This window comes from Heptranchias perlo, chromosome 3 (assembly GCF_035084215.1).
Source record: "Heptranchias perlo isolate sHepPer1 chromosome 3, sHepPer1.hap1, whole genome shotgun sequence".
NCBI classification, from domain to species: domain Eukaryota; kingdom Metazoa; phylum Chordata; class Chondrichthyes; order Hexanchiformes; family Hexanchidae; genus Heptranchias; species Heptranchias perlo.
This window is the reverse complement of record NC_090327.1, coordinates 120,953,917-120,976,490: the sequence shown is the minus strand read 5'-3', so window position 1 is coordinate 120,976,490 and position 22,574 is coordinate 120,953,917. Positions and strand designations below refer to the sequence as shown.

The 22,574-nt window shown below is 44.5% G+C and overlaps 2 protein-coding genes across 4 annotated transcripts in view; one reads left to right on the top strand and one right to left on the bottom strand.

The window, feature by feature from the left end:
• bmper (BMP binding endothelial regulator) overlaps positions 1–5,786 on the top strand; it is a 92,780-nt gene extending 86,994 nt beyond the window's left edge. For both annotated transcript variants that reach the window (XM_067981837.1, XM_067981842.1), the window contains one exon: positions 52–5,786. In XM_067981837.1, coding sequence (XP_067837938.1) covers positions 52–230 — 179 coding nt within the window. In that variant the 3' untranslated portion in view covers positions 231–5,786. The remainder of the gene's footprint in view (positions 1–51) is intronic.
• The window catches only part of dpy19l1l (dpy-19-like 1, like (H. sapiens)), an 85,777-nt gene continuing 67,690 nt past the window's right edge, over positions 4,488–22,574 (bottom strand). For both annotated transcript variants that reach the window (XM_067981825.1, XM_067981828.1), the window contains 7 exons: positions 20,814–20,869; positions 15,593–15,617; positions 13,522–13,641; positions 12,088–12,262; positions 9,548–9,647; positions 5,994–6,119; positions 4,488–4,886 (listed from right to left, as the gene is read on the bottom strand). In XM_067981825.1, coding sequence (XP_067837926.1) covers positions 4,718–4,886; positions 5,994–6,119; positions 9,548–9,647; positions 12,088–12,262; positions 13,522–13,641; positions 15,593–15,617; positions 20,814–20,869 — 771 coding nt within the window. In that variant the 3' untranslated portion in view covers positions 4,488–4,717. The remainder of the gene's footprint in view (positions 4,887–5,993; positions 6,120–9,547; positions 9,648–12,087; positions 12,263–13,521; positions 13,642–15,592; positions 15,618–20,813; positions 20,870–22,574) is intronic.

The following is a 22,574-nucleotide window of genomic DNA, read 5'->3' as shown; positions in this document are numbered from 1 at the left end:
CGGTGGAACAAAGTGGGTCAGTGTTTTTATCTTTATTCATTCTTCTTTCAGCTACTCAGTGTAAGCACAGCGCTGTGTACGACACCTGTGGTCCAGGATGCTCCAAGACCTGTGAGAATTGGAATGAAATTGGCCCATGCAGTAAGCCGTGTGTGGCAGGCTGTCACTGCCCAGCGAGCCTGGTGCTTCACAGAGGAAGATGCATAAAGCCCGCCTTTTGTCCCCGGTGACACGATTCACCACTCCTGGTGATCGACGGTGATGACCTAAGACAGGAGCTTTCCTCACCAGCCTTGGGATGACTGCTCTATTATTGTATCCGCACCACGTGTACAAGGAGTGAGAAGAGGACCACATGTATATTTTCAGTAGGAGCTGATTGATGGTTTACCGATGGACAAAATATGTAAACTATGTGCTGAATGTATAAACAGACTAAATCTTTAAATTAATATAAAGAAAAAGTAGACTGAAACTAGTGTCAAACAAAATCATTTATTTTACTGTTCTATGGCATTTAAAAGACAATGGGTTTAATATTTAAATGTTGGCGTTGCACATGTTTCTGAGGAAATCCAACTGCATCCCAGTGAAGAATTAGCAGCATGAAAGGTGGATGAATGAAGGGCAATTCTATCTTCATCAGGGATTTTCCACAAGTTAGAAATGTAACTCTGCCTTGCGTCTGGACAGCTGTGGACAGATTTAAGACCAGGCCGGATTTTATTTGAGGTCAAGACGCGTTGATCCACTTTCCACCTCTTCCTTCACTGTGCTGGAAAAAGATAAAGGAGTCCAGCAATGGGCAGTGCGTTTAACGTCTTATTAGAACAATTGTCTTGTCTTGAAATGACCCTCAGTTACAGGTTGGTACAAGACCCAGGCAGATGGGCTGGGTGAAACTCCAAACACAGAATGTAAGGAGACTGCATCCATTAGAGGGGTCTCTCCGCCCTCCCCATCACTGTCTCCACACAGGACATTTGCACCCTGCAGCTCGCAGACTAAAGTAATTCTCTGCTGTCCGGGGCCTCAAGAATTTATGTCTTTTTATGTTTCAGGCATTTTATCGCAGACCAAATTTGTGACTTGTGTTCAGTCATTATTGTCCTCATTTAGCCTACTGATTACGAAACTCACTGATCACAGAAACCAATAATAAATCCTACCTGATGCAGTCAATGTAAACTGGCTTCATCTCCTTCAGGGTGCACGCCTCTCAGTCACTCCTGATAAAGGTGATGTGCTGGGATGGTGCAGCCGATGGATTCCTGCTTCTCGCGTGTTGTTAGACGATCACGTGACAAGAAATTAACTTCAAGAAGAACGTCTGAGAATGATCCAGCTCGAAGTTACTGAAGAAACTGACCACCACTCAACTCAAGGCACGAGACAGTTATATTCTACACACAACCATAGACGGGGCGCAAACTGGTAATTCTGGAGAAAGGACGAATTCTTCTCTGGATGTGGCCACACACTCCACGTTCTGCATGAAATCCCAGCGGTAAAAGCAGTTAAGAAGGAGCAGTTATGAGCAGCGATGATTTCACTGCCATGATGCTTGGAAAAGGTGTGAAAAGTGGGAGATTAAATGAGGATGTTTTGGTTTCCTGGATGGTTTCACTCACCTCTTTGTCACTGTGTGACATTCATCAAACCAACAGACACCACGTTCAGACCCTTCAGTTGAGAAACAAGCTACTACTTCAAGCAATGCAATCACAGTTCTGCACATGTTCTAGTTTTAATCAGGGAGTTCCAATGCTGTGCTTGTGGGCAAAATCTGTAGATCTAAAACTTCCGACTGCCCATTTATCTGTTCATTTACTTTTTAAATATTCCGTAAAGTATATTTGACCTTTGGTTATCTTGAATGTTAATTGCAGCTGGATTAAGGTTCTACACCAGTGACCACAGTTTTCCTTTTGTCATGAGACACAGAATAATGCAAAGAAGTAAAAACCTGCTTGGAAGGACCACAATGGACAGTGTTTTATTGAAAGAGCAATGTCTTATTTCCATTATTTTTGTTAGAAACATTACCTGATTACCAGATCCGGAGTCAATATTTAACACTAAATTACTGTATCAACATTTCTCATTCAATTTTGCTATGTCATTTGTCACAGTGTAGTTGCGGACTCTGGCCACTGCTGGCTCCGTGGGGCACATTTCTGGTCTTTTTTCCCCCCACTTGTCACCATCTTGTGTGGAAAAAACACAGGCCTAGAAACTTTCAGGCGCAAAATGGGTGCTGAAAGGGCCAATTTGGCGTGAGGGGTGAGTGCGTGCTCAGTCCACCCCAAAAGAGCGTCACGCGACTTATTGGTTAATGCATCCTGTAGTCGTGCAGGGTGCCCATGAGAAACTGGTATTAGGCCCCTGATTTACATCGGCAATGGGCCTAACTCCTGTTTAAGCCACTTTCTGAAATTGGTTTGTTTCTGAGCGCAGTACGCGCCGTGCTGTCAATTTTTTCGAGCACAGCGGCCAAATCGGTGGTCTTAAAGGGACTGCTGGAGGCTGCCACTAATAAGTAAAAAAGCTTTCCCTTATCTGAATGTGGAGCTAGCAGCAGAGGTGGCTCCTCCCTGCTCCACATTACAACTGTGAACCATCGCTCGCCCCCCCCTCCCAGACTCGCCTGTTGCCCTGCTCAGTCGCCAGTATTATCCTGCTAATTCCCCTCTGTAAAAGAAAAGATCACCCTGAACAGTTTGAGGGTTCCCTAGTGTCAGTCATGGCTCAGTGGCTCGCACTCCCGCCTCTGAGTCAGAAGTTTGTGGGTTCAAGTCCCACTCCAGGAGAACTCCCCGTGCTCTTCGAATAGTGGCCGTGGGATCTTTTACGTCCACCCGAGAGGGCAGACAGGGCCTCGGTTTAGCGTCTTGTCCGAAAGACGGCACCTCTGACAGTGTAGCACTGGCACTGGGAGTGTCAGCCTGGCTTATGTGCTCAAGTCTCGAGAGTGGGACTTGAACCTACAACCTTCTAACCCAGAGGCGAGAGTGCTGCCCACTGAGCCAATGCTGACAAGGGTGGAAGGTTACAGGGTGCGTCACTCGGGCCTCCAACTTGTATCCATATTTTACTGACAGCATCTGGAGGGCAGATTTCTTGGCTATCCTATTGTTACATGGTTTGCAGATCAAAGTGGAAGATGATGAATTTTTATAATGGATGACAATAATTAGACTAATGTTATCAATACAGTGCTTGCTCACGGCAGTTGTTAAATTATTTTACAAAGTCATCTGCCTGTGAACCACACTCAGCAAATGGCACAAGAGGATGTTTAAAACTGGAAATGGTACAAGGCCCTGGGGCGGATTTTCCTGCCCCCCCCTCCCCCTGGTACTGGACAAGTTTCTGCATCTATCCAGGCCCAAGGCCATTAACTTGGAACGGGCGCATCACCAGCACTGGTTTGCCCACCCGGCAGCCAATTTAAGTGCAGTTGCAGGCCTCTCCGATGAGCAGAAAGGAGGTCCCGACAACATCTTATGAAGGACCTACTCCTGGGATCCTCACAGATTCTCTGGTCAATGGGGGTCTCAGAGCAGGCTGCGTGGGGTCCCACTCCAGAGACTTCAGGCCGACACTCCCAGTGCAGTGCTGAGGGAGCGCTGCACTGTCGACGGTGCCGTCTTTCGGATGAGATGTTAGGTCGACGGGGCCTCAGTTTAAGGCCACTATTTTGAAGAAGAGTAGGGGAGTTCTCCCCGGTGTCCCGGCCAATATTTATCCCTCAACCATCATCACTAAAAACAGATTATCTCCCAGGGAGGTCGTGGGGCAGAGACCTGGCGAAACAGGAATGTGCCACTATTCCTTGACATTTGCACCCAGGGAAATCGGAGTTTCCTCCAGGGGCAATGGTCTGGAAAATCAGTCTCCCTCTCCTGTGCATTTTTTTTTTTTTTATTCGTTCACGGGATGTGGGCGTCGCTGGCAAGGCCGGCATTTATTGCCCATCCCTAAGAAGGCAATTAAGAATCAACCACATTGCTGTGGGTCTGGAGTCACATATAGGCCAGACCGGGTAAGGACAGCAGGTTTCCTTCCCTAAAGGACATTAGTGAACCAGATGGGTTTTTACGACAATCCGGTAGTTTCATGGCTATCATTACTGATACTAGTATTTTAATTCCAGATTTTTTATTTTAATTAATTGAATTTAAATTCGCCAGCCGCCATGGCGGGATTTGAACTCGTGACTCTGGATTTTAGTCCAGGCCTCTGGATTACTAGCCCAGTAACATAACCACTACGCTACCGTACCCTACAAAATATAGACGCTGGAAATCAAATTACAAACAGAAAATGTTGAAAACACTCAGCAGATCTGCAGTGTCTGTGGAGAGAAAGGGCTGTGAATTAAAACAATATATACAGGATTGAAAATCTATGTTGGATGTGTGTTAGGAAGTATATCTGAAGTGACTGGAAACATTTGCAAAGACAAATAATGACAAAACCTCACATTTTACTCACAAAATCTTTATTCAAAATAATCACGTGCATAACTCCATAAAGACATGAAAATACTGTTTATAAAGAAACACTTACAAAGATCATATTCCGACATTTGTTTTCATCTTCATTCACACCTCCTGTTGCCATCTTCAAGCAATCTGGGATATTTCATCAGCACAGAAATGTTCAACCAGACTTGCACTCGAAATCCTCTGTTCATCCAAATTACCATGGACTTCTATGTCCAGCTGAGACTTCTCTTTATCTTGAAGACTTTGTAAACATCATTCTGAAACACAGGAGTGAAGTGAGGAGCAGGCGACTTGGAAAGAATGGAGCACAGGGGAGTTTTCCTTACATTTTGCAGATCTTCCACATCCCAAATCTCTGGCATGCTGCAACCAGGCCTGTAAAACAGAAATCAGTTAATCAACTCTGTAAACAAAGACTTGTGGAAATAATTTCCTTACCTCATTACTCAAAATAGTGTTCCTTTCATTTTAAATTGAAGTTGAGATTCAAAATTGGATCTAGTAATCAGTGTCATTAAACTGATTGGGTTAAAGAGCCATCAGTCAGGTACCACCTCCTATCGTTAACCTGAGTGTCTGTTTCTGACAGCGAATGCTGATGCAATCATCTTGCTACTTAGCTTGGAGGAGTTATTTCATTTTCACTGTGTGGGACTACTGGTTAACGACTGGATCGGGACGGGCACTAATTCAGCTCTCTCACATTACCATGTATTCCTCTAAACCAGTACCTACAGTTTTAATATCAGCAAACTGGGGTATTAGAATAAAAAAAAGCAGAAATAAACAGAAAGATGTTGAGGTTAATGGACTGGATTTCAGTCTAACCACCTCCCCATAACATTCAACGGCATAACCATCGCTGTATCCCCCACCATCAACATCCTGGGGGTCACCATTGGCCAGAAACTCAACGGGACCAGACACAATTACTGTGGCTACTGGAGCAGGTCAGAGGCTGGGTATACTGTGGCGAGTGGCTCACCTGTCTCCCCAAAGCCTCTCCGCCACCTACAAGGCACAAGTCAGGAGTGCGATAGGATACTCTCCACTTTCCTGGATGGGTGCAGCTCCAACACTCAAGAAGTTCAACACCATCCAGGACAAAAGCAGTCCACTTGATCAGCGGATCCATCAGCTTATATATAAACTCCCTCCACCACCGGCATACCGTGCCTGCAGTGTGTACACTGGTCCCAGAGGATAGTGCAATCTAATGCCTATCCTACAATATTTTTAAATAAAAGTTTAAATTAATCATGGAACAGAAATAAATGCTGTGGAATTACTTTTTTGTGTTGTGAGCAACAGAATAAACTACCAATGGCAGAAAAAGAACTGAGGTGTAATATCTCAGTGGTCTTATTTGCTCAAATTTAAAATTAAGGTGAATTAATGAGGAACAACTGCTTTATATAAAGAGGAAAAAGGAAATGATTATGATCAGAAATTACTTAGAAAAGCTTTAAATCATACATTTACCTTGTTTTTCTCAAACACCAGGAATCTTCAAAAATAAAATAGTCCACACCCAATCTGAGGAGACCATTCTTCACTTCCTCTGCTGACTTCCGACTGTACATGGCATACACATGCTTTGTTCTTTCCCTATTTGAGAACAAGCAGAGATTTTGATACATTTTCGAGTTTGAGCTTTGCATGGACTGGGCTGGGAGCGGAGTGAGGTGGGAACGGAATGACCAGTTATTAGCAGGGAAAAGACTGAATTAAAGGAATGAGATGTTAAAGTGGGGAAAAAAGGGAAAAGAAATAGCATAGAGTGTGGTAAATAAACAGCGAAAATTAGAAGCAACGGTGTCAAGGGGAGATATAGATTTAATAGCTCTAACGGTTGTGTTAACATTTTCCATTTTTAACTTGCTTCACCTACGCTTATAATACGAACTGCCTATGTAAACTGGTCATCCAGTAACTGCAAAATCTGGCCACAAAGCAGTGCTGTATTATCTTTTCTCCACAAATCGCACAAAATGCTTTCTGAAAAGTTTTCATCTGCCTGTTTTTTCCTCAGTAACTGAAATTTCTATTGTCCAAAATAAGGATTTAACCAAAATGATTTTTTAAAAAAATAGCATGATTAAATTTACTAATTGAATTGCTTTTTGTATTTTTAGTGACTTCATTAAAGTTTTTACTTGAAGACCTCAGCCTCTCCCAATAGCCTGGGCTTGGAATTGATAATTATGCTAGAGCTATGATGCTGTAACCTGTTATTTGGATTGTGCAGGCCGAGCATGTGCCATGTACCTAATTTCCAAAGGGTGCATCAGCACTGTTTAGTCAGATACACCGACGGAATATTTTTCTTCAATTTCTACTCAATTGTTCTTGAAAATTATTTGAAGAGAAGCTAGAGGACAAATTTCAAATGCTTCATTCAGGTAGGGCGAGCGAGAGAGAAAGTGGGGAGAGGGAGAGAGAGAGAGAGAGAGAGAGAGAAAGTGGGGAGAGGGAGAGAGAGAGAGAGAGAGAGAGAAAGTGGGGAGAGGGAGAGAGAGAGAGAGAGAGAGAGAAAGTGGGGAGAGGGAGAGAGAGAGAGAGAGAGAGAGAGAAAGTGGGGAGAGGGAGAGAGAGAGAGAGAGAGAGAGAGAAAGTGGGGAGAGGGAGAGAGAGAGAGAGAGAAAGTGGGGAGAGGGAGAGAGAGAGAGAAAGGGGGGAGAGGGAGAGAGAGAGAGAAAGGGGGGAGAGGGAGAGAGAGAGAGAAAGGGGGGAGAGGGAGAGAGAGAGAGAAAGGGGGGAGAGGGAGAGAGAGAGAGAGAGAGAGAGAGTGGGGAGAGGGAGAGAGAAAGTGGGGAGAGGGAGAGAGAGAGAGTGGGGAGAGGGAGAGAGAGAGAGAGTGGGGAGAGGGAGAGAGAGAGAGAGAGAGAGGGGAGAGGGAGAGAGAGAGAGAGAGAGAGAAAGTGGGGAAAGGGAGAGAGAGAGAAAGTGGGGAAAGGGAGAGAGAGAGAGAGAGAGAGAGAAAGTGGGGAGAGGGAGAGAGAGAGAGAGAAAGTGGGGAGAGGGAGAGAGAGAGAGAGAAAGTGGGGAGAGGGAGAGAGAGAGAGAAAGTGGGGAGAGGGAGAGAGAGAGAGAAAGTGGGGGGAGAGAGAGAGAGAGAGAGAGAGGAAGGCAAGAGAGGGGGAAGAGAGAGAGAAAAAAAAGGGGGAGCGTGCAGAGGAGAGCAGGCAGGAGAGAGTGTGACTGACAGACAGTGTGAAAAAAAGTGACTGCTGATTACATACCTGTTGTAGCTTTTGTTTTGTGATCTTTAAATGTCACAAATGCTGTAAGCTGTGTGAATGCCTTTCCTCATTCTAAAGTCAGTTCAATTTTCAAACAAAAGTCAAACATAGCCTTTTTGGAGGAAATGGATAAGGAAGAAGCATGGGGTGGAGGGGGGGTGGGCGGGGAGAGGGGTTGAGGGAAACAGGTTGAGGGTGAGGGACCTCTGGCCTCTCCTTACCTGCCCTTGGGAAATGGGGTAAGAGTAGATGGATGGTTAAGGTTGAGGTGAGTGATAGAGGGGCAAGGGGAGAAGATACAGCAGTTGAGTGGGTATTACAAAAGGGAAGAGGTAGAAGATAGGGGAGGCACGAGTAATTGAGGGAGGGAATGGTAAGGGAACCACTAAGGACCACATTTTCCCCACCAAATGCAGCTTGCAGCCACTAGTGACTCCTTTCTCTCCTACACCAGCTGGCACTCCCTTCCGAAAGAAAACAGGAAAAAAACAGAAGCGGGAAAGAGAGACAGACAGAAGCAGAAGGGGGAAGACAGTGAAACAGCAATAGTGCACACTTGCCGTCAATTTCTTCCATTATACGGTCCTACATCCACATTTATAATGGAAATGGTATATGTAAACTTGCCATGGTATTATGAATTGAAAATGGAGACTGAAGTATGTCTGTTCACCTGTAGACCAAACTTGATCTCGACTCCCCATCGGCGGTCAACCAGTAACATATTAAAAATCTTATATTTGCATGCACTTCTTATTTTTTTTTAAAATTCATTCTTGGGATATTTGGAATTCTCTACTCCAGAGGGCTGCGGATGCCGAGTCATTGAATATATTCAAGACTGAGATCAATAGATTTTTGGACTCTAGGGGAATCAATGGATATGGGGGATCAGGTGGGAAAGTGGAGTTGAGGCCAAAGATCAGCCATAATCTGAATGGCGGTGCAGACTCGAGGGGCCATATGGCCTACTCCTGCTCCTATTTCTTATGTTGGGATCTGGGTGTCACTGGCAAGGCCACTATTTATTGCCCATCCCTAGTTGCCCCTTGAGAAGGTAGCGGTGAGCTGCCTTCTTGAACCGCTGCAGTCTGTGTGGTGAAGGTTCTCCCACAGTGCTGTTAGGTCAGGAGTTCCAGGATTTTGACCCAGCGACGATGAAGAAACTGCGATATATTTCCAAGTCGGGATGGTGTGTGACTTGGAGGGGAACGTGCAGGTGGTGTTGTTCCCACGCACCTGCCGCCCTGGTCCTTCCAGGTGGTAGAGGTCGCGGGTTTGGGAGGTGCTGTTTGAAAGATCTTCCCATTGTCGCACTTTTGTATCAACCTTTTCTATTATAAATTCCTATGTCCAAGTAAACTGGTCACACTGTAATGACATCCTCCTGCCAGTGGTGGCAATGCAGGGGTCAGGTTTGCAACTCCTCAGCCTGTACTGCACAGAAATTCCCATGCTCCAACCAACTCTACTTCCCAAAGGCATGTAAGTTTTCAAGTTTAACAGTAAATAATATCTAAAATCAAAGTACTTACATAAAAATGAGAGAATGTGTAACTTTACAATGAATTATATCTGTGTGCCCTGGTCCAATTATCCCCACCCTCTAACTCTGCTACAGCTGAACACTGTACTTGGTCTCGACTCCCCGAGCTCAATGCCATGGGAATTGACTAGCAATACAAAATTAATTTCTAACCAGCTATTACACTCCTATGTATTACAATACATTGCCTAAAGTTATCACATTTTGATTGTGGTATAATAGTGAGAGAACAGCAAAAGACTACTAACCTCAGCCCTGCATCTTCATAGTGTGGGTGATTTACAATAGGCCGTCCTGTAGATAACTTGATGCTTGCCATTGTGGGCATAGCGCCAGCAAACACAGCATCTGCAATATGATTATAAAGCCTGTCACATGATTTTATTGCTCATTAACACTCCATTATATTATCGACCTTTAAAAGGTCATTATTTTTCTGTTTCGAAATATAATTAAACACACAACACAATAGGGTACATCTTTCTCTGCCCTGCTCCCAAATACAGGCGTAATGCCGAGGAAAAACAGGCATTAAATCATTTTTGTCTGAATAGGGTAACCCCTGAATTTTCTCTATGGCTTTTTTGCCGTCTGCACCACTTTAAATTCTAGACCAATGACACCAAATGGCCTGCTCCCTTCTCCTGACCACTCAACTACTCTGTCCCCACCTTGAATAAAAAAAGTCTTACAGTCACCCCTGCACCCTCACTCCCCCTGCACCCTCACTCCCCCTGCACCCACAGTCACCCCTGCACCCACAGTCCCCCCTGCACCCACAGTCCCCCCTGCACCCACAGTCCCCCCTGCACCCACAGTCCCCCCTGCACCCACAGTCCCCCCTGCACCCACAGTCCCCCCTGCACCCACAGTCCCCCCTGCACCCACAGTCCCCCCTGCACCCACAGTCCCCCCTGCACCCACAGTCCCCCCTGCACCCACAGTCCCCCCTGCACCCACAGTCCCCCCTGCACCCACAGTCCCCCCTGCACCCACAGTCCCCCCTGCACCCTCACTCCCCCCTGCACCCTCACTCCCCCCTGCACCCTCACTCCCCCTTGCACCCTCACTCCCCCTTGCACCCTCACTCCCCCTTGCACCCTCACTCCCCCTTGCACCCTCACTCCCCCTTGCACCCTCACTCCCCCTTGCACCCTCACTCCCCCTTGCACCCTCACTCCCCCTTGCACCCTCACTCCCCCTTGCACCCTCACTCCCCCTTGCACCCTCACTCCCCCTTGCACCCTCACTCCCCCTTGCACCCTCACTCCCCCTTGCACCCTCACTCCCCCTGCACCCTCACTCCCCCTGCACCCTCACTCCCCCTGCACCCTCACTCCCCCTGCACCCTCACTCCCCCTGCACCCACAGTCACCCCTGCACCCACAGTCCCCCCTGCACCCACAGTCCCCCCTGCACCCACAGTCCCCCCTGCACCCACAGTCCCCCCTGCACCCACAGTCCCCCCTGCACCCACAGTCCCCCCTGCACCCTCACTCCCCCCTGCACCCTCACTCCCCCCTGCACCCTCACTCCCCCCTGCACCCTCACTCCCCCTGCACCCTCACTCCCCCTGCACCCTCACTCCCCCTGCACCCTCACTCCCCTGCACCCTCACTCCCCCTGCACCCTCACTCCCCCTGCACCCTCACTCCCCCTGCACCCTCACTCCCCCTGCACATTCCGAATGCACAGTTATCGCTATAACAGACCACCAACAATGCTTCATTTAAAACAATGTACCTGTGGCTCCTCTCTAAGGTCCATCTCTTTTACCCACTACTCCAACAGCTGACAGTCGGGGCACCCTGACTCTTGCTTGGACTATTGCAGCCATCTTAACCTTATGAAGCAGCAAGAGCACAATCACAGGGGAAGACAATGGGAAGAGCAGAGAGAAGCAAATCAAAGTTTCAGCCAGGAAAGGACAGATTGCAGTTATCTCAAAAACAGCTGGAGCACCAAGTCCCCGAGCACAGGGCAGGGGAAAATCTCCCGTTATCTTGCACCGCTTTTTTTTTTTAAGTTTCTGGATTGAAGAAGGAAAAATTAGGTAAACCAGCCAAAACGATTCACAGATTGAGGGAGGAAAAAAACCACACCAAACAAACTTCCAATACAACTGCTTTTGTTGTGAGACCTCAATTTAAATCCAATCCAGACTGTTGGGAGACTCTCTTCTCTCTGCGTGCAGCATGAACCCTTATATGAAATGAATCTCAATTCAGCTCTTAGTAGACATGGGTCTATCACACACAAAACTGCCCCCAATTGGATACTATTGCAGCTGGTCCACAGAGAAAGTTGCGTGAGGTAAATGGAAATATCACAATGCAATAGATGCATTAAGGACAAAAGCAAAATACTGCAGATGCTGGAAATCTGAAATAGATGTGTTGAGGAACCTGTTTTGAGGTTATGGCTAAGACATACCATTACAATAGAGCAGTCAGAACTGTCTTCTGCAATTGGTTACATGATACGTATCCCTGACTGGGAGTGTCTGATTGGTACCTGAAATGGGAAATGTTTAATTCCCAGCATTAACATCCCTCATTTTACTGAGCGCAAAAACTCATCAAAAAGAAGCTGCAGTGCCAATCAGCCAGAATCTATGAATTAACTCCCCACAACAGATGACTGAAATACAGTACGCTCGTTTTGGGAGATTTAGGTAGAGCATTTTGAGTGCCTAAAGGATGTATAGCAAACTAGTTGTAGTCTACACAGTAGTTTATATTTTTAAAAGATTGTTAAACAAGAATTTCTTCACTTTTGTAACACTCACCCTTCTTGGTGTTTTCGTTAATCCATTCTAATAATTCCTCCTGAGGGAAGTTGCTGAACTCTCCAATGATGCTCCACTGCTCCTTCAGGTTTATTGCCCCCTGTACAGCCATTGCTGCCAGTATTACGCACACAATTATCTGGTGATGGGATTTATTTGTGATCCAGCTAAAAAGCTTCACAAAAGGGGGGCAGAAAAAAAAAAGCATTAAACAAACTTCCAATGCAACTACTTTTATTTTTTGGCTGAGTATGTGTGTAGAGGCAGAAGACGAAAGAGAATTTAAAGAGTTTTTGAAGAAAAAATGTATCCTGTACACAAACACCAACAACCAAGGGTTTTATTCAGAGCCAGTGGTTTAAAAGAGGTTGTTCTATTTCACACACCTATATAAAAGGACAAGCTTTACTATAGTATCTTCTGATATTTTCTGTATTATGGAAAATATGAGGAAAAGTGAGCAGCAAATTCTCAGAATTGCTGATAATTCTTTTTCAGAATTAAGCACACTCGACATTTTTATTCTGCCCTGTGTCTATCCCCATGCTTAAAGCTGCATCCACACCGACTGCACTGTTGGTGTGAAGCAGCTTGGCTTTGAACTGACACTGCACAGTGTAAATGCAGCCAGAATTCCAGCATCAGGACATAATGTGACACTGAATCTAAGCTGATGGAACCTCCTATAGGAGGCAGTGTCAGTCCACTTCACTTTGGGCTAAGTTCAGACCTAGACTCCCGACTTACACACCCGATTTGGCATCAGTACAAAGTGGTTTTGGCTTCACATCGCCGCTAAGCTTGTGGAAAGTGCATGCACCCCAAGAAAATTAGCTGGCTAACATTGATTTCAATTTAATGTCCTCATTTTCTACTGCACTGTCTCACTCCGCACCATAAAGGGGAGGACAAGGGTAGTGCTGGTTTAGGGTCTAATATCACTACCAATCACATCCAAGGTCACATCATAAGCATAAGGGTTAATTCTGTTATAACAAAATTCATAATTTTTACTATTGAATACAGTATTAGTGAATTTGTATTTCTTGAGTTTTTAATTCCAAACTGTACAAAATCTACCAGATTAAATACTACATGTTATTAAAAGCAAACAGCATTCATTCAGCCATGTGTTAAATATGGAGGTGACAACACGGAGGTGAAGAATGGCTGGAAATGGAAGCATGGTCAATGAACCTCTCCGGATCGAAACAACAGTAGGAAGCAGTGCCAAAACTGTCAGTGTAATGAAGAAAGTGATCAGGGAATGGGCCTGTATAGGATTAGAACTAAGTGCATCACACATGGTATCAAAAAGGTGGGATCTAACCTATTCCATTGCAACACCCCCAGTTCAGACATAGTATGTGGAGTTAAAATCAAAAGTTAAGGGCAAGGACAAGTACAGACAAACATTGATGAAGCTCATCTTACCTGTCTGGAACAAATTAGAGAAGCCATGATGCACATGTGAGGTGTGAGGAAAAGTTTGAGTCTCATGATGAGAACGGCCAGGACTACAAATGCTACCAACTGCAAAACATGATAGACCAGCTGCAGAGACAGAAACACAAATCGCATGCTGATGTTACGTACTTTCAATCCATAAGCAACAGGTACGATGATAATTTGTTCCGAGATTTCAAAATACCCACAAGCCCTCCAATACATCCGTTCTAGAGACTGAGGGCCTGAAATTCCAGGGTCACCGCTCCATGCTCGAAGTGTGATAGAGCGGGACCTCAGACCGCTGACTCAACAAAGATGTTGACCTCGTCCCTAATCCCTCGGACTGGTCATTTTAATATTGGCGATAGAGGTAGGGAGGTCAGATAGAAGATGCACCCACACCTACCCCCCACTTAAGATCGGCTTGTCGGAGGTAAAATGGAACAGAAACCCAGCGGATCTAGGTCCTGTGCTAAATTTTGGCAAAATCCCTCCAGAGGATTCGCCCATTTTATGCTCTCCCATCCCCAAGGAAATTTGGGCCCTAAATATACAGGACAAATTTTCTGTCAAGTCCTTAATTTATTCTCTGCTGTGAACTTTTATGCAATGGGAAATGGCAATAAGATGATCATCAGCTTCAGTGGAAACCCAACTACATCCCATTTAAACACAATGCAACATCTCCTTCTCAGTCAGGAGGATAAGATGGTTCGGATCACGGTCCCTCTTTGTCTGTTGTCAATGCTGACCTGTGACGGCCCAAGAAGTGACGGTTTGCAGGGAGCTGATCTAATTACAGTTATGGGCCACAATGGATCAGGGAAAAAACAAATGAGGTCCTATGGCACTGGTACAACATTAAATGTTCTTCAGATTTAAAAAACACAATGTATAACATTTCCTCACTATGTTTGACTCGCTTGTGTCCCAGTTAAAATAAGATACAAACGTGTGGCACGACTAACTTTAGTTAATTTCCTTCTCCATTTATACCATTGGTAAGGAGGAAGTGAAGAATTCCTCAATGTGGTACCATCAAATGGGTTTTAATGATTTATGAGGTTGGTGTATCTGTCTGTGCATGCATGTGAATGTGAGCGTATGTGGTAATAATTGTTTCTGTACAGCTGCATGCTGCAGATCACCGGGTTCTCTAAGGAAAGCAGACAGCACACTATCGTTTTATAAGCACCCTTAACCATTTGGGTGTGACAGTAGCATTAATTATCGAGCACTTGTACATGAGCAGTGTGTGTGGGCACCATTAATATGATGGTGCTAATCAGAGAACATGTGATCAATATGGTACCTACAAGGTGATCTGCACATCTGTAACCTCACTAGGCCCAGTGTCCTTGACAGCCTGACTCCCCATTAATGCCACAATTCCTGAGCTCAGATGAAGTCACAGGTTTCTGCTGGAAGAGTCTCTGTGATCACACGGACTGCAGCGGTTAAGACAGCAGCACACCACCATCTTCTCAAGGGCAATTAGGGATGGGCAATAAATGCTGGCCAATAAATGCTGGCCTTGCTAGAGACGCCCACATCCTATGAACAAATTTTAAAAAATGCTCCTGGGCTGCCCTCCCAGGTCATAGGGAGCATCCCATTTTGCCACGGCACACTCTACTTTCATCTCCATGGTCCACTCACTCAAAACCTTTCAAACTTGACACTGAGTAATCACTGAAAGCCTTTTTGCACTTCACAGTTGGAAGCAGCACATTTTCAGCAAGTATACTGATTAACTAGCCTGTTAATTGTTTGAAAGGGATGCTGTAACTGGGCCAAATCTTCTCTCGTTCCTGATGAAACTGATGCACAAAATCACCTCCAGCAAAACTGCTCTGAGCAGCCAATTTGATTGGTGCTGGTTAAAATCTACATAAAAATGGTTATTAGCACTAAAATATGTACAGGACAATGACCAGAGAATCAAGTTTTGAAAGTAGTGTTTTTGTAGTAATATGTAATAAACCCAAATGTCAAAATCAGACATGCAAAAATAATTTATAAAGTTTCATCCATTAAGCGTATAAAGGTGTTTTACCTCTCCACGGGTTGGACACCTTCTCCTAAACAAAACAGAATAGACATTTTAATTCCTAATTAACAGCCTTGTTTTTAAACTTAAGACAGACACGCAATGACTGAATCCATCAACAGACGGTGGGCTTCAACAGTCTTTTTCAACTTAAGTTTTCTAACGCACTATAGGGACAGTAGCGTAGATAGAGGTCCCAAATTTCCTTGGGTATTGGGCACACTCCCTGTAATGGCCAGGAGAGGGATGGAGGGGAGGGAGGGAGGAGATCAGGCAGGACTCAAAGGCCGGCTTTCCGCCTGAAGTTGCACCGAGAGGGATTCACGCCGGAATCCTTGGCGGCAATAAGTTCCGCCTATCAAGGTCACACCCATGACGTTATGGTGGAGGCAGGGCTGATGGAAAGGCATCTCCTGCCAGAATTCCAGCGGCTTTGTCTCATGAGTCCCCAATGATCTGGACACCAGAGAGATACTGATGTCCAGGTCCATGGAGGGGCGCAGTTAGGACCCAGTGGATCTTGGCCTGGGCATCCCAGAAAACTGTCGGCAGCATCATAGCAAATCTGTCTCTTACAACATGTTAAATCTTATTAGAGATGGATTCCAGCCTCAACAACTTTAGATTGGGAGAGACAGATAGCGCTAAAGAAATAGTACAGTATTAGGTAGTATCAGACTAAAAGAGAATATGAAAAGGTCTAAGATAGGTTTAGAGTGCATGTTTGTAAATGCACAAAGCATGGTAAATAAGGTTGGTGAGTTGCAGGCTGGGGAATGAATTGGGTCAAGTGGAGCAAGTGTCAGTAGGGGTACATTTAGGGATCATAGTATCATAAGGTTTAGATTAGTTATGGAAAAGGACAAGGAGCAATCTAGAGTAAAAATACTTAATTGGAGGAGAGCCAATTTCAGTGGGTTGAGAACGGATCTGGCCCGGGTAAATTGGAATCAAAGACTGGCAGGCAAACTGTAATCGAACAATGGGCAGCCTTTAAAGAGGAGATGGTTCGGGTACAGTCTAGCTACATTCCCACGAGGGGGAAAGGTAGGGCAATTAAAGCCAGAGCTCCCTGGATGACGAAAGAGAGAGAGAGTAAGATGAAGCAGAAAAAAGGGACGTATGACAGATCTCAGGTTGATAATACAAGTGAAAACCAGGCTGAATATAGAAAGTACAGAGGAGAAGGGAAAAAGGAAAGAAGAGGGGCAAAGGGAAAGTATGAGAATAGACTGGCAGTTAACATAAAAGGGAATCCAAAAGCCTTCCATAGGCATGTAAATAGTAAACAAGTAGTAAGAGGAGGGGTGGGGCCAATTCGGGACCAAAAAGGAGATCTACTCATGGAGGCAGAGGGTATGGCAGAGATGCTAAATGAGTACTTTGCATTGGTCTTTATCACAGAAACATAGAAAATAGGAGCAGGAGCAGGCCATTCGGCCCTTCGAGCCTGCTCCGCCATTCAATATGATCATGGCTGATCCTCAATACCATATTCCCGCTCTCTCCCCATACCCCTTGATGCCTTTTGTGTCTAGAAATCTATCTAGCTCCTTCTTAAATATATTCAGTGACTTGGCCTCCACAGCCTTCTGTGGTAGAGAATTCCACAGGTTCACCACCCTCTGAGTGTAGAAATTTCTCCTCATCTCAGTCCTAAATGTCCTAACTCATATCCTGAGACTGTGACCCCTCGTTCTGGACCCCCCCCAGCCAAGGGAAACATCCTCCCTGCATCCAGTCTGTCTAGCCCTGTCGGAATTTTTTATGTTTCAATGAGATCCCCTCTCATTCTTCTAAACTCAAGTGAATACAGGCCGAGTCGACCCAATCTCTCCTCATACGACCCAGGAATCAGTCTGGTGAACCTTCGCTGCACTCCCTCTATGGCAAGTATATCCTTTCTTAGGTAAGGAGACCAAAACTGCACACAATACTCCAGGTGCGGTCTCACCAAGGCCCTGTATAACTGCAGTAAGACATCCTTGCTCCTGTACTCAAATCCTCTTGCAATGAAGGCCAACATACCATTTGCCTTCCTAACTGTTTGCTGCACCTGCATGTTTGCTTTCAGTAGACTGGTGTACAAAGACACCCAGGTCCCTTTGTACATCAACATTCCCCAATCTATCACCATTTCTGTTTTTCTTTCCGAAGTGGATAACTTCACATTTATCCACATTATACAGCATCTGCTGTGTATTTTCCCCACTCACTCAACTTGTTTAAATCGCCTTGAAGCCTCTTTGCATCCTCCTCACAACTCAATCCCACCTAGTTTTGTGTTGTCAGCAAACTTGGAAATATTACATTTGGTTCCCTTATTCTAATCATTGATATATATTGTGAATAGCTGGGGCCAAAGCACTGATCCCTGCGGTACCCCACTAGTCACTGCCTGCCATTTATTCCTACTCTGTTTCCTGTCAGTTAACCAATTTTCAATTCATGCCAGTATATTACCCCCAATCCTATGTGCTTTAATTTTGCACACTAACCTCTTATGTGGGACTTTATCAAAGGCTAAATAAACCACATCCACTGGTTTTTCCTTATCTATTCTACCAGTTACATCCTCAAAAAACTCCAGTAGGTTTGTCAAACATGATTTCCCTTTCATAAATCAATGCTGATTTTGTCTAAAATTTTCTAACTGTCCTGTTATCACATCCTTTATAATAGAATCTAGCATTTTCCCTACTACTGATGTTAGGCTAACCGGTCTGTAGTTCCCTGTTTTCTCTCTCCCTCCTTTTCTAAATAGTGGGGTTATATTTTCCACCCTCCAATCTGCAAAAACTGTTCCATAATCTATAGAATTTTGGAAGTTGACAACTAATGCATCCACTATTTCCATGGCTACCTCTTTTGGTACTCTGGGATGCAGATTATCAGGTCCTGGGGAAAGATTGGCTTTCAGTCCCATTAATTTCTCCAGCACTTTTTTTTTTACTAATACTAATTTCCTCCTTCTCACTAGTCCCTTGGTTCCCTAGCATTTTTGCGAAGTTATTTGTGTCCTCTTCCATGAAGACAGAACCAAAGTATTTGTTTAATTGCTCTGCCATTTCCTTGTTCCCCATTATAAATTCTCCCATTTCTGACTGTAAGGGACATACATTTGTCTTCACTAATCTTTTTCTTTTTACATACTTGTAGAAGCTTCTACAGTCCACTTTTATGTTCCTTGCAAGTTTACTCTCATACTCTCTTTTCCCCTCTGAATCCATCTCTTGATCCTTTTTTGCTGAATTCTAAACTGCTCCCAATCCTCAGGCTTGCTACTTTTTCTGGCAACTTTATATGACTCCTCTTTGGATCTAATACTATCCTTAATTTCTGCCCCTTTTATTCCAGGGGCTTCAATTTTGCTGACAAGCCTATTATGTGGCACTTAACCAAACGACCTTTGAAGGTCCATATACACCAACTGCATTGTCCTCATCAACCCTCCCTGTTACTTCATCAAAAAAGATGGCTGCCAAAGTCACAGTAGAAGAGCTGAAGGAAGTAAGGGTGGAAATTGCAGAGGTGCTGGCCATAATCTTCCAATCCTCCTTGGATATGGGGGTGGTGCCGGAGGACTGGAGAATTGCAAATTTTACCCCTTGTTCAAAAAAGGGTGCAAAGATAAAACCAGCAACTACAGGTTGGTCAGTTTAATCTCAGTGGTGGGGACGCTTTTAGAAACGCTAATCTGGGACAAAATTAAGTCACTTGGACAAGTGTGGATTAATAAAGGAAAGCCAGCATGGATTTGTTAAAGGCAAATCGTGTTTAACTAACTTGATTGAGTTTTTTGATGAGGTAACAGGGAGGGTTGATGAGGACAATGCAGTTGATCTTTATCAAACGGCGTTTGCTGACAAGCCTATTATGTGGCACTTTATCAAACGGTGTTTGATAAAGTGCCACATAATAGGCTTGTCAGCAAAATTGAAGCCCATGGAATAAAAGGGGCAGTGGCAGCATGGATACAAAATTGGCTAAGTGACAGGAAACAGAGAGTAGTGGTGAACGGTTGTTTATCGGACTGAAGGAAGGTATACAGTGGTTTCCCCAGGGGTCGGTACTAGGATCACTGCTTTTTTTCGATATATATTAATGACTTGGACTTGGGTGTACAGGGCACAATTTCAAAATTTGCAGAGGACATAAAACTTGGAAGGGTAGTAAACAGAGAGGAGGATAGTGATAGACTTCAAGAAGACATAAACAGGCTGGCGGAATGGGCAGACACATGGCAGATTACACTTAACTCAGGAAAGTGCGAAGTGATACATTTTGGCAGGAAGAATGAGGAGAGACAATATAAAATAAATGGTACAATTCTAAAGGGGGTGCAGGAACAGAGAGACCTGGGGGTGTATGTGCACAAATCTTTGAAGATGGCAGGGCAGGTTAAGAAAGCGGTCTAAAAAAAAAGCATACAGGATCCTGGGCTTTATAAATAGAGGCATAGAGTACAAAAGCAAGGTAGTTATGTTGAATCTTTATAAAACACTGGTTCGGCCACAACAGGAGGATTATGTCTAATTCTGGGCACCGCATTTTAGGAAGGATGTGAAGGCCTTCGAGAGGGTGGAGAAAAGATTAATTAGAATGGTTCTAGGGATGAGGGACTTCAATTACGTGGATAGACTGGAGAAGCTGGGGTTGTTCTCCTTAGGGTAGAGAAGGGTAAGAGGAGATTTGACAGAAGTGTTCTAAATCATGAAGGGTTTAAATAAAGTAAATAAAGAGAAACTGTTCCCAGTGGCGGAAAGGTCGAGAACCAGAGGACACAGATTTAAGGTGACTGGCAAAAGAACCAAAGGCAACATGTGGAAAAACTTTTTTACACAGCGAGTAGTTATGATCTGGAATGTGCTGTCTGAAAGGGTGGTGGAAGCAGATTCAATCGTGGCTTTCAAAAAGGAATTGGATAAATACTTCAAGGGAAAAAATTTACAGGGCTACGGGGAAAGAGCAGGGGAATGGGACTAACTGGATTGCTCTTACAAAGAGCCGCATGGGCTTGATGAGCCGAATGGCCTCCTTCTGTGCTGTAACCATTCTATGATTCTATAATTCTAGATCATAACCACCGCTCCCATTTTCCAGGACAGCAGGTGCTGGTAATGGTTCTGCTCTTATTATTTACATCTCTGGACCCATCTTTTGTTTCTGTGGTAAAAGCTTAATTTGTTGCATTTCAAAGCCACACTGTCACAATCAGGACACTTACTCCTCTATGCTTTCTGGAATTTCTCCTTTTAAGATACAGAGCAGTTCCTTCAAAGTCTGTAAATAAAAAAATTAAACGATTACCATTTAAAATTTTCAGAAGTTCATCAAAGATTTGGCACTTCAAAAGAAAAGAGAACTGAATGATTAGGAAAGTATACACAGCTGAGTAAAACAGAGTTTAGCAATAAAAAGGTGCAAATTCCTGTTTGGTAAACCTCAACATTCTTGGGTTGGGGTGGCGGGGGGAAACCCAGATTGCAGGCTGACTCAGCTGCACACAAATTAATATATCCAGAGGTGGAAAATCAACCGGGGTGGGGATGGAGGTCATTCCAGTGTAAGTGCAGAGATATGTCCAACCAGGACCTCTGCGACTGACCCCAAACTTCGCCTCCCCCAACCCCCAAAGAAGTTAGTGCCTTCAGTAGCCCCCTTTGTAAAGGGGACATAATTAAATAATTACAAGAAAAACAGCACTTTGTTTCTTTGGCACCCCAAGTCATGATCCCAGCCTGGACCCCCAGGTGGGGCCCACTTCTGTCTGTTGATGGGGCGGTATGTACAAGCACCAATTCTAAGCTGGGTCCCTCTGGAAAACCCCTGACGTTGGGAGTCTCTATCCTGGTCCTGCCCCCTCTCACGGCACTAGCCTTGTAAGCGGCACGTGGTGCCTGCACCCCTAACTAGCTCAGGACCCGCAGCATCCAGATCCCAGCCTATATTCCAACCTTTCTGACACACTCCCATCAAAGCTACATTATCAACACCCTGGGAGTACCATCGATATCCTCCACCATTATTTAGATTCCAGTACATTTCAATTTTAATAAATAAGTATTTGATCTCCCAGGGTGTTGCTCGTTCATAAAAATATGAATCATAATTTTAAATTAAACATTATAAAATAAGCCATGCTATTAATAAGTCATAGAACCATGGAAATTACAGCTTGAGGCCATTCAGTTCATTGTGACTGTATCCATGCTAGTTTTTCAAATGGAGCTATCTGCCCGAATCTCATCTCTTTGCCTGCTCCTTGTATCATTTTATATTTTTCTCCATCAAGCGCTTTTCTAATTTCAGTTAAAATTATATTATAGTCTCTTTACCTCAACAGCCACTTCTGGTAAAGCATTCCACGTTCTAATAGAGTGCACTACTACTGAGCCAAGGTGTCAGAAGGTTGTGGGTTCAAGCCCCACTCCAGAGCACAAAATCTAGACTGACACTCCCAGTGGAGTACTGAGGGAGTGCTGCACAGTCGGAGGTGCCGTCTTTCGGGTGAGATGTTAAACCGAGGACCCATCTGCCCTCTTACGTGGGTGTAAAAGATCCCACAGCACTATTTGAACAACAGCTGGGGAGTTCTACTGGCCAACATTTTATCCATTAAGCAACATCACCAAAACTGATTATCTGCTAATGTTTGTGGGAGCTTGCTGTGCTTCCCTCATTATAACAGTGACTACACTTCAAAAGTACTTAATTGGCTGTGAAGCACTTTGAGACGCCCTGAGGTCATGAAAGACACTGTATAAATGCCATTTCTTCTAATAGGCTATGTGTGAAAAAATTATTCTAACTCCTCCCTTCATTCTTCTCGTGATAACCTTTAGTCTGTGCCAAGTTAGTGATAGTAATCTTTGACTGTTTACCTCTCAGAATTTTGAAAACTATAAGATTAAATACTTGAAGGGAAAAAATTTACAGGGTTATGGGGAACGAGCAGGGGAATGGGACTACATACGAATTAAGAGAA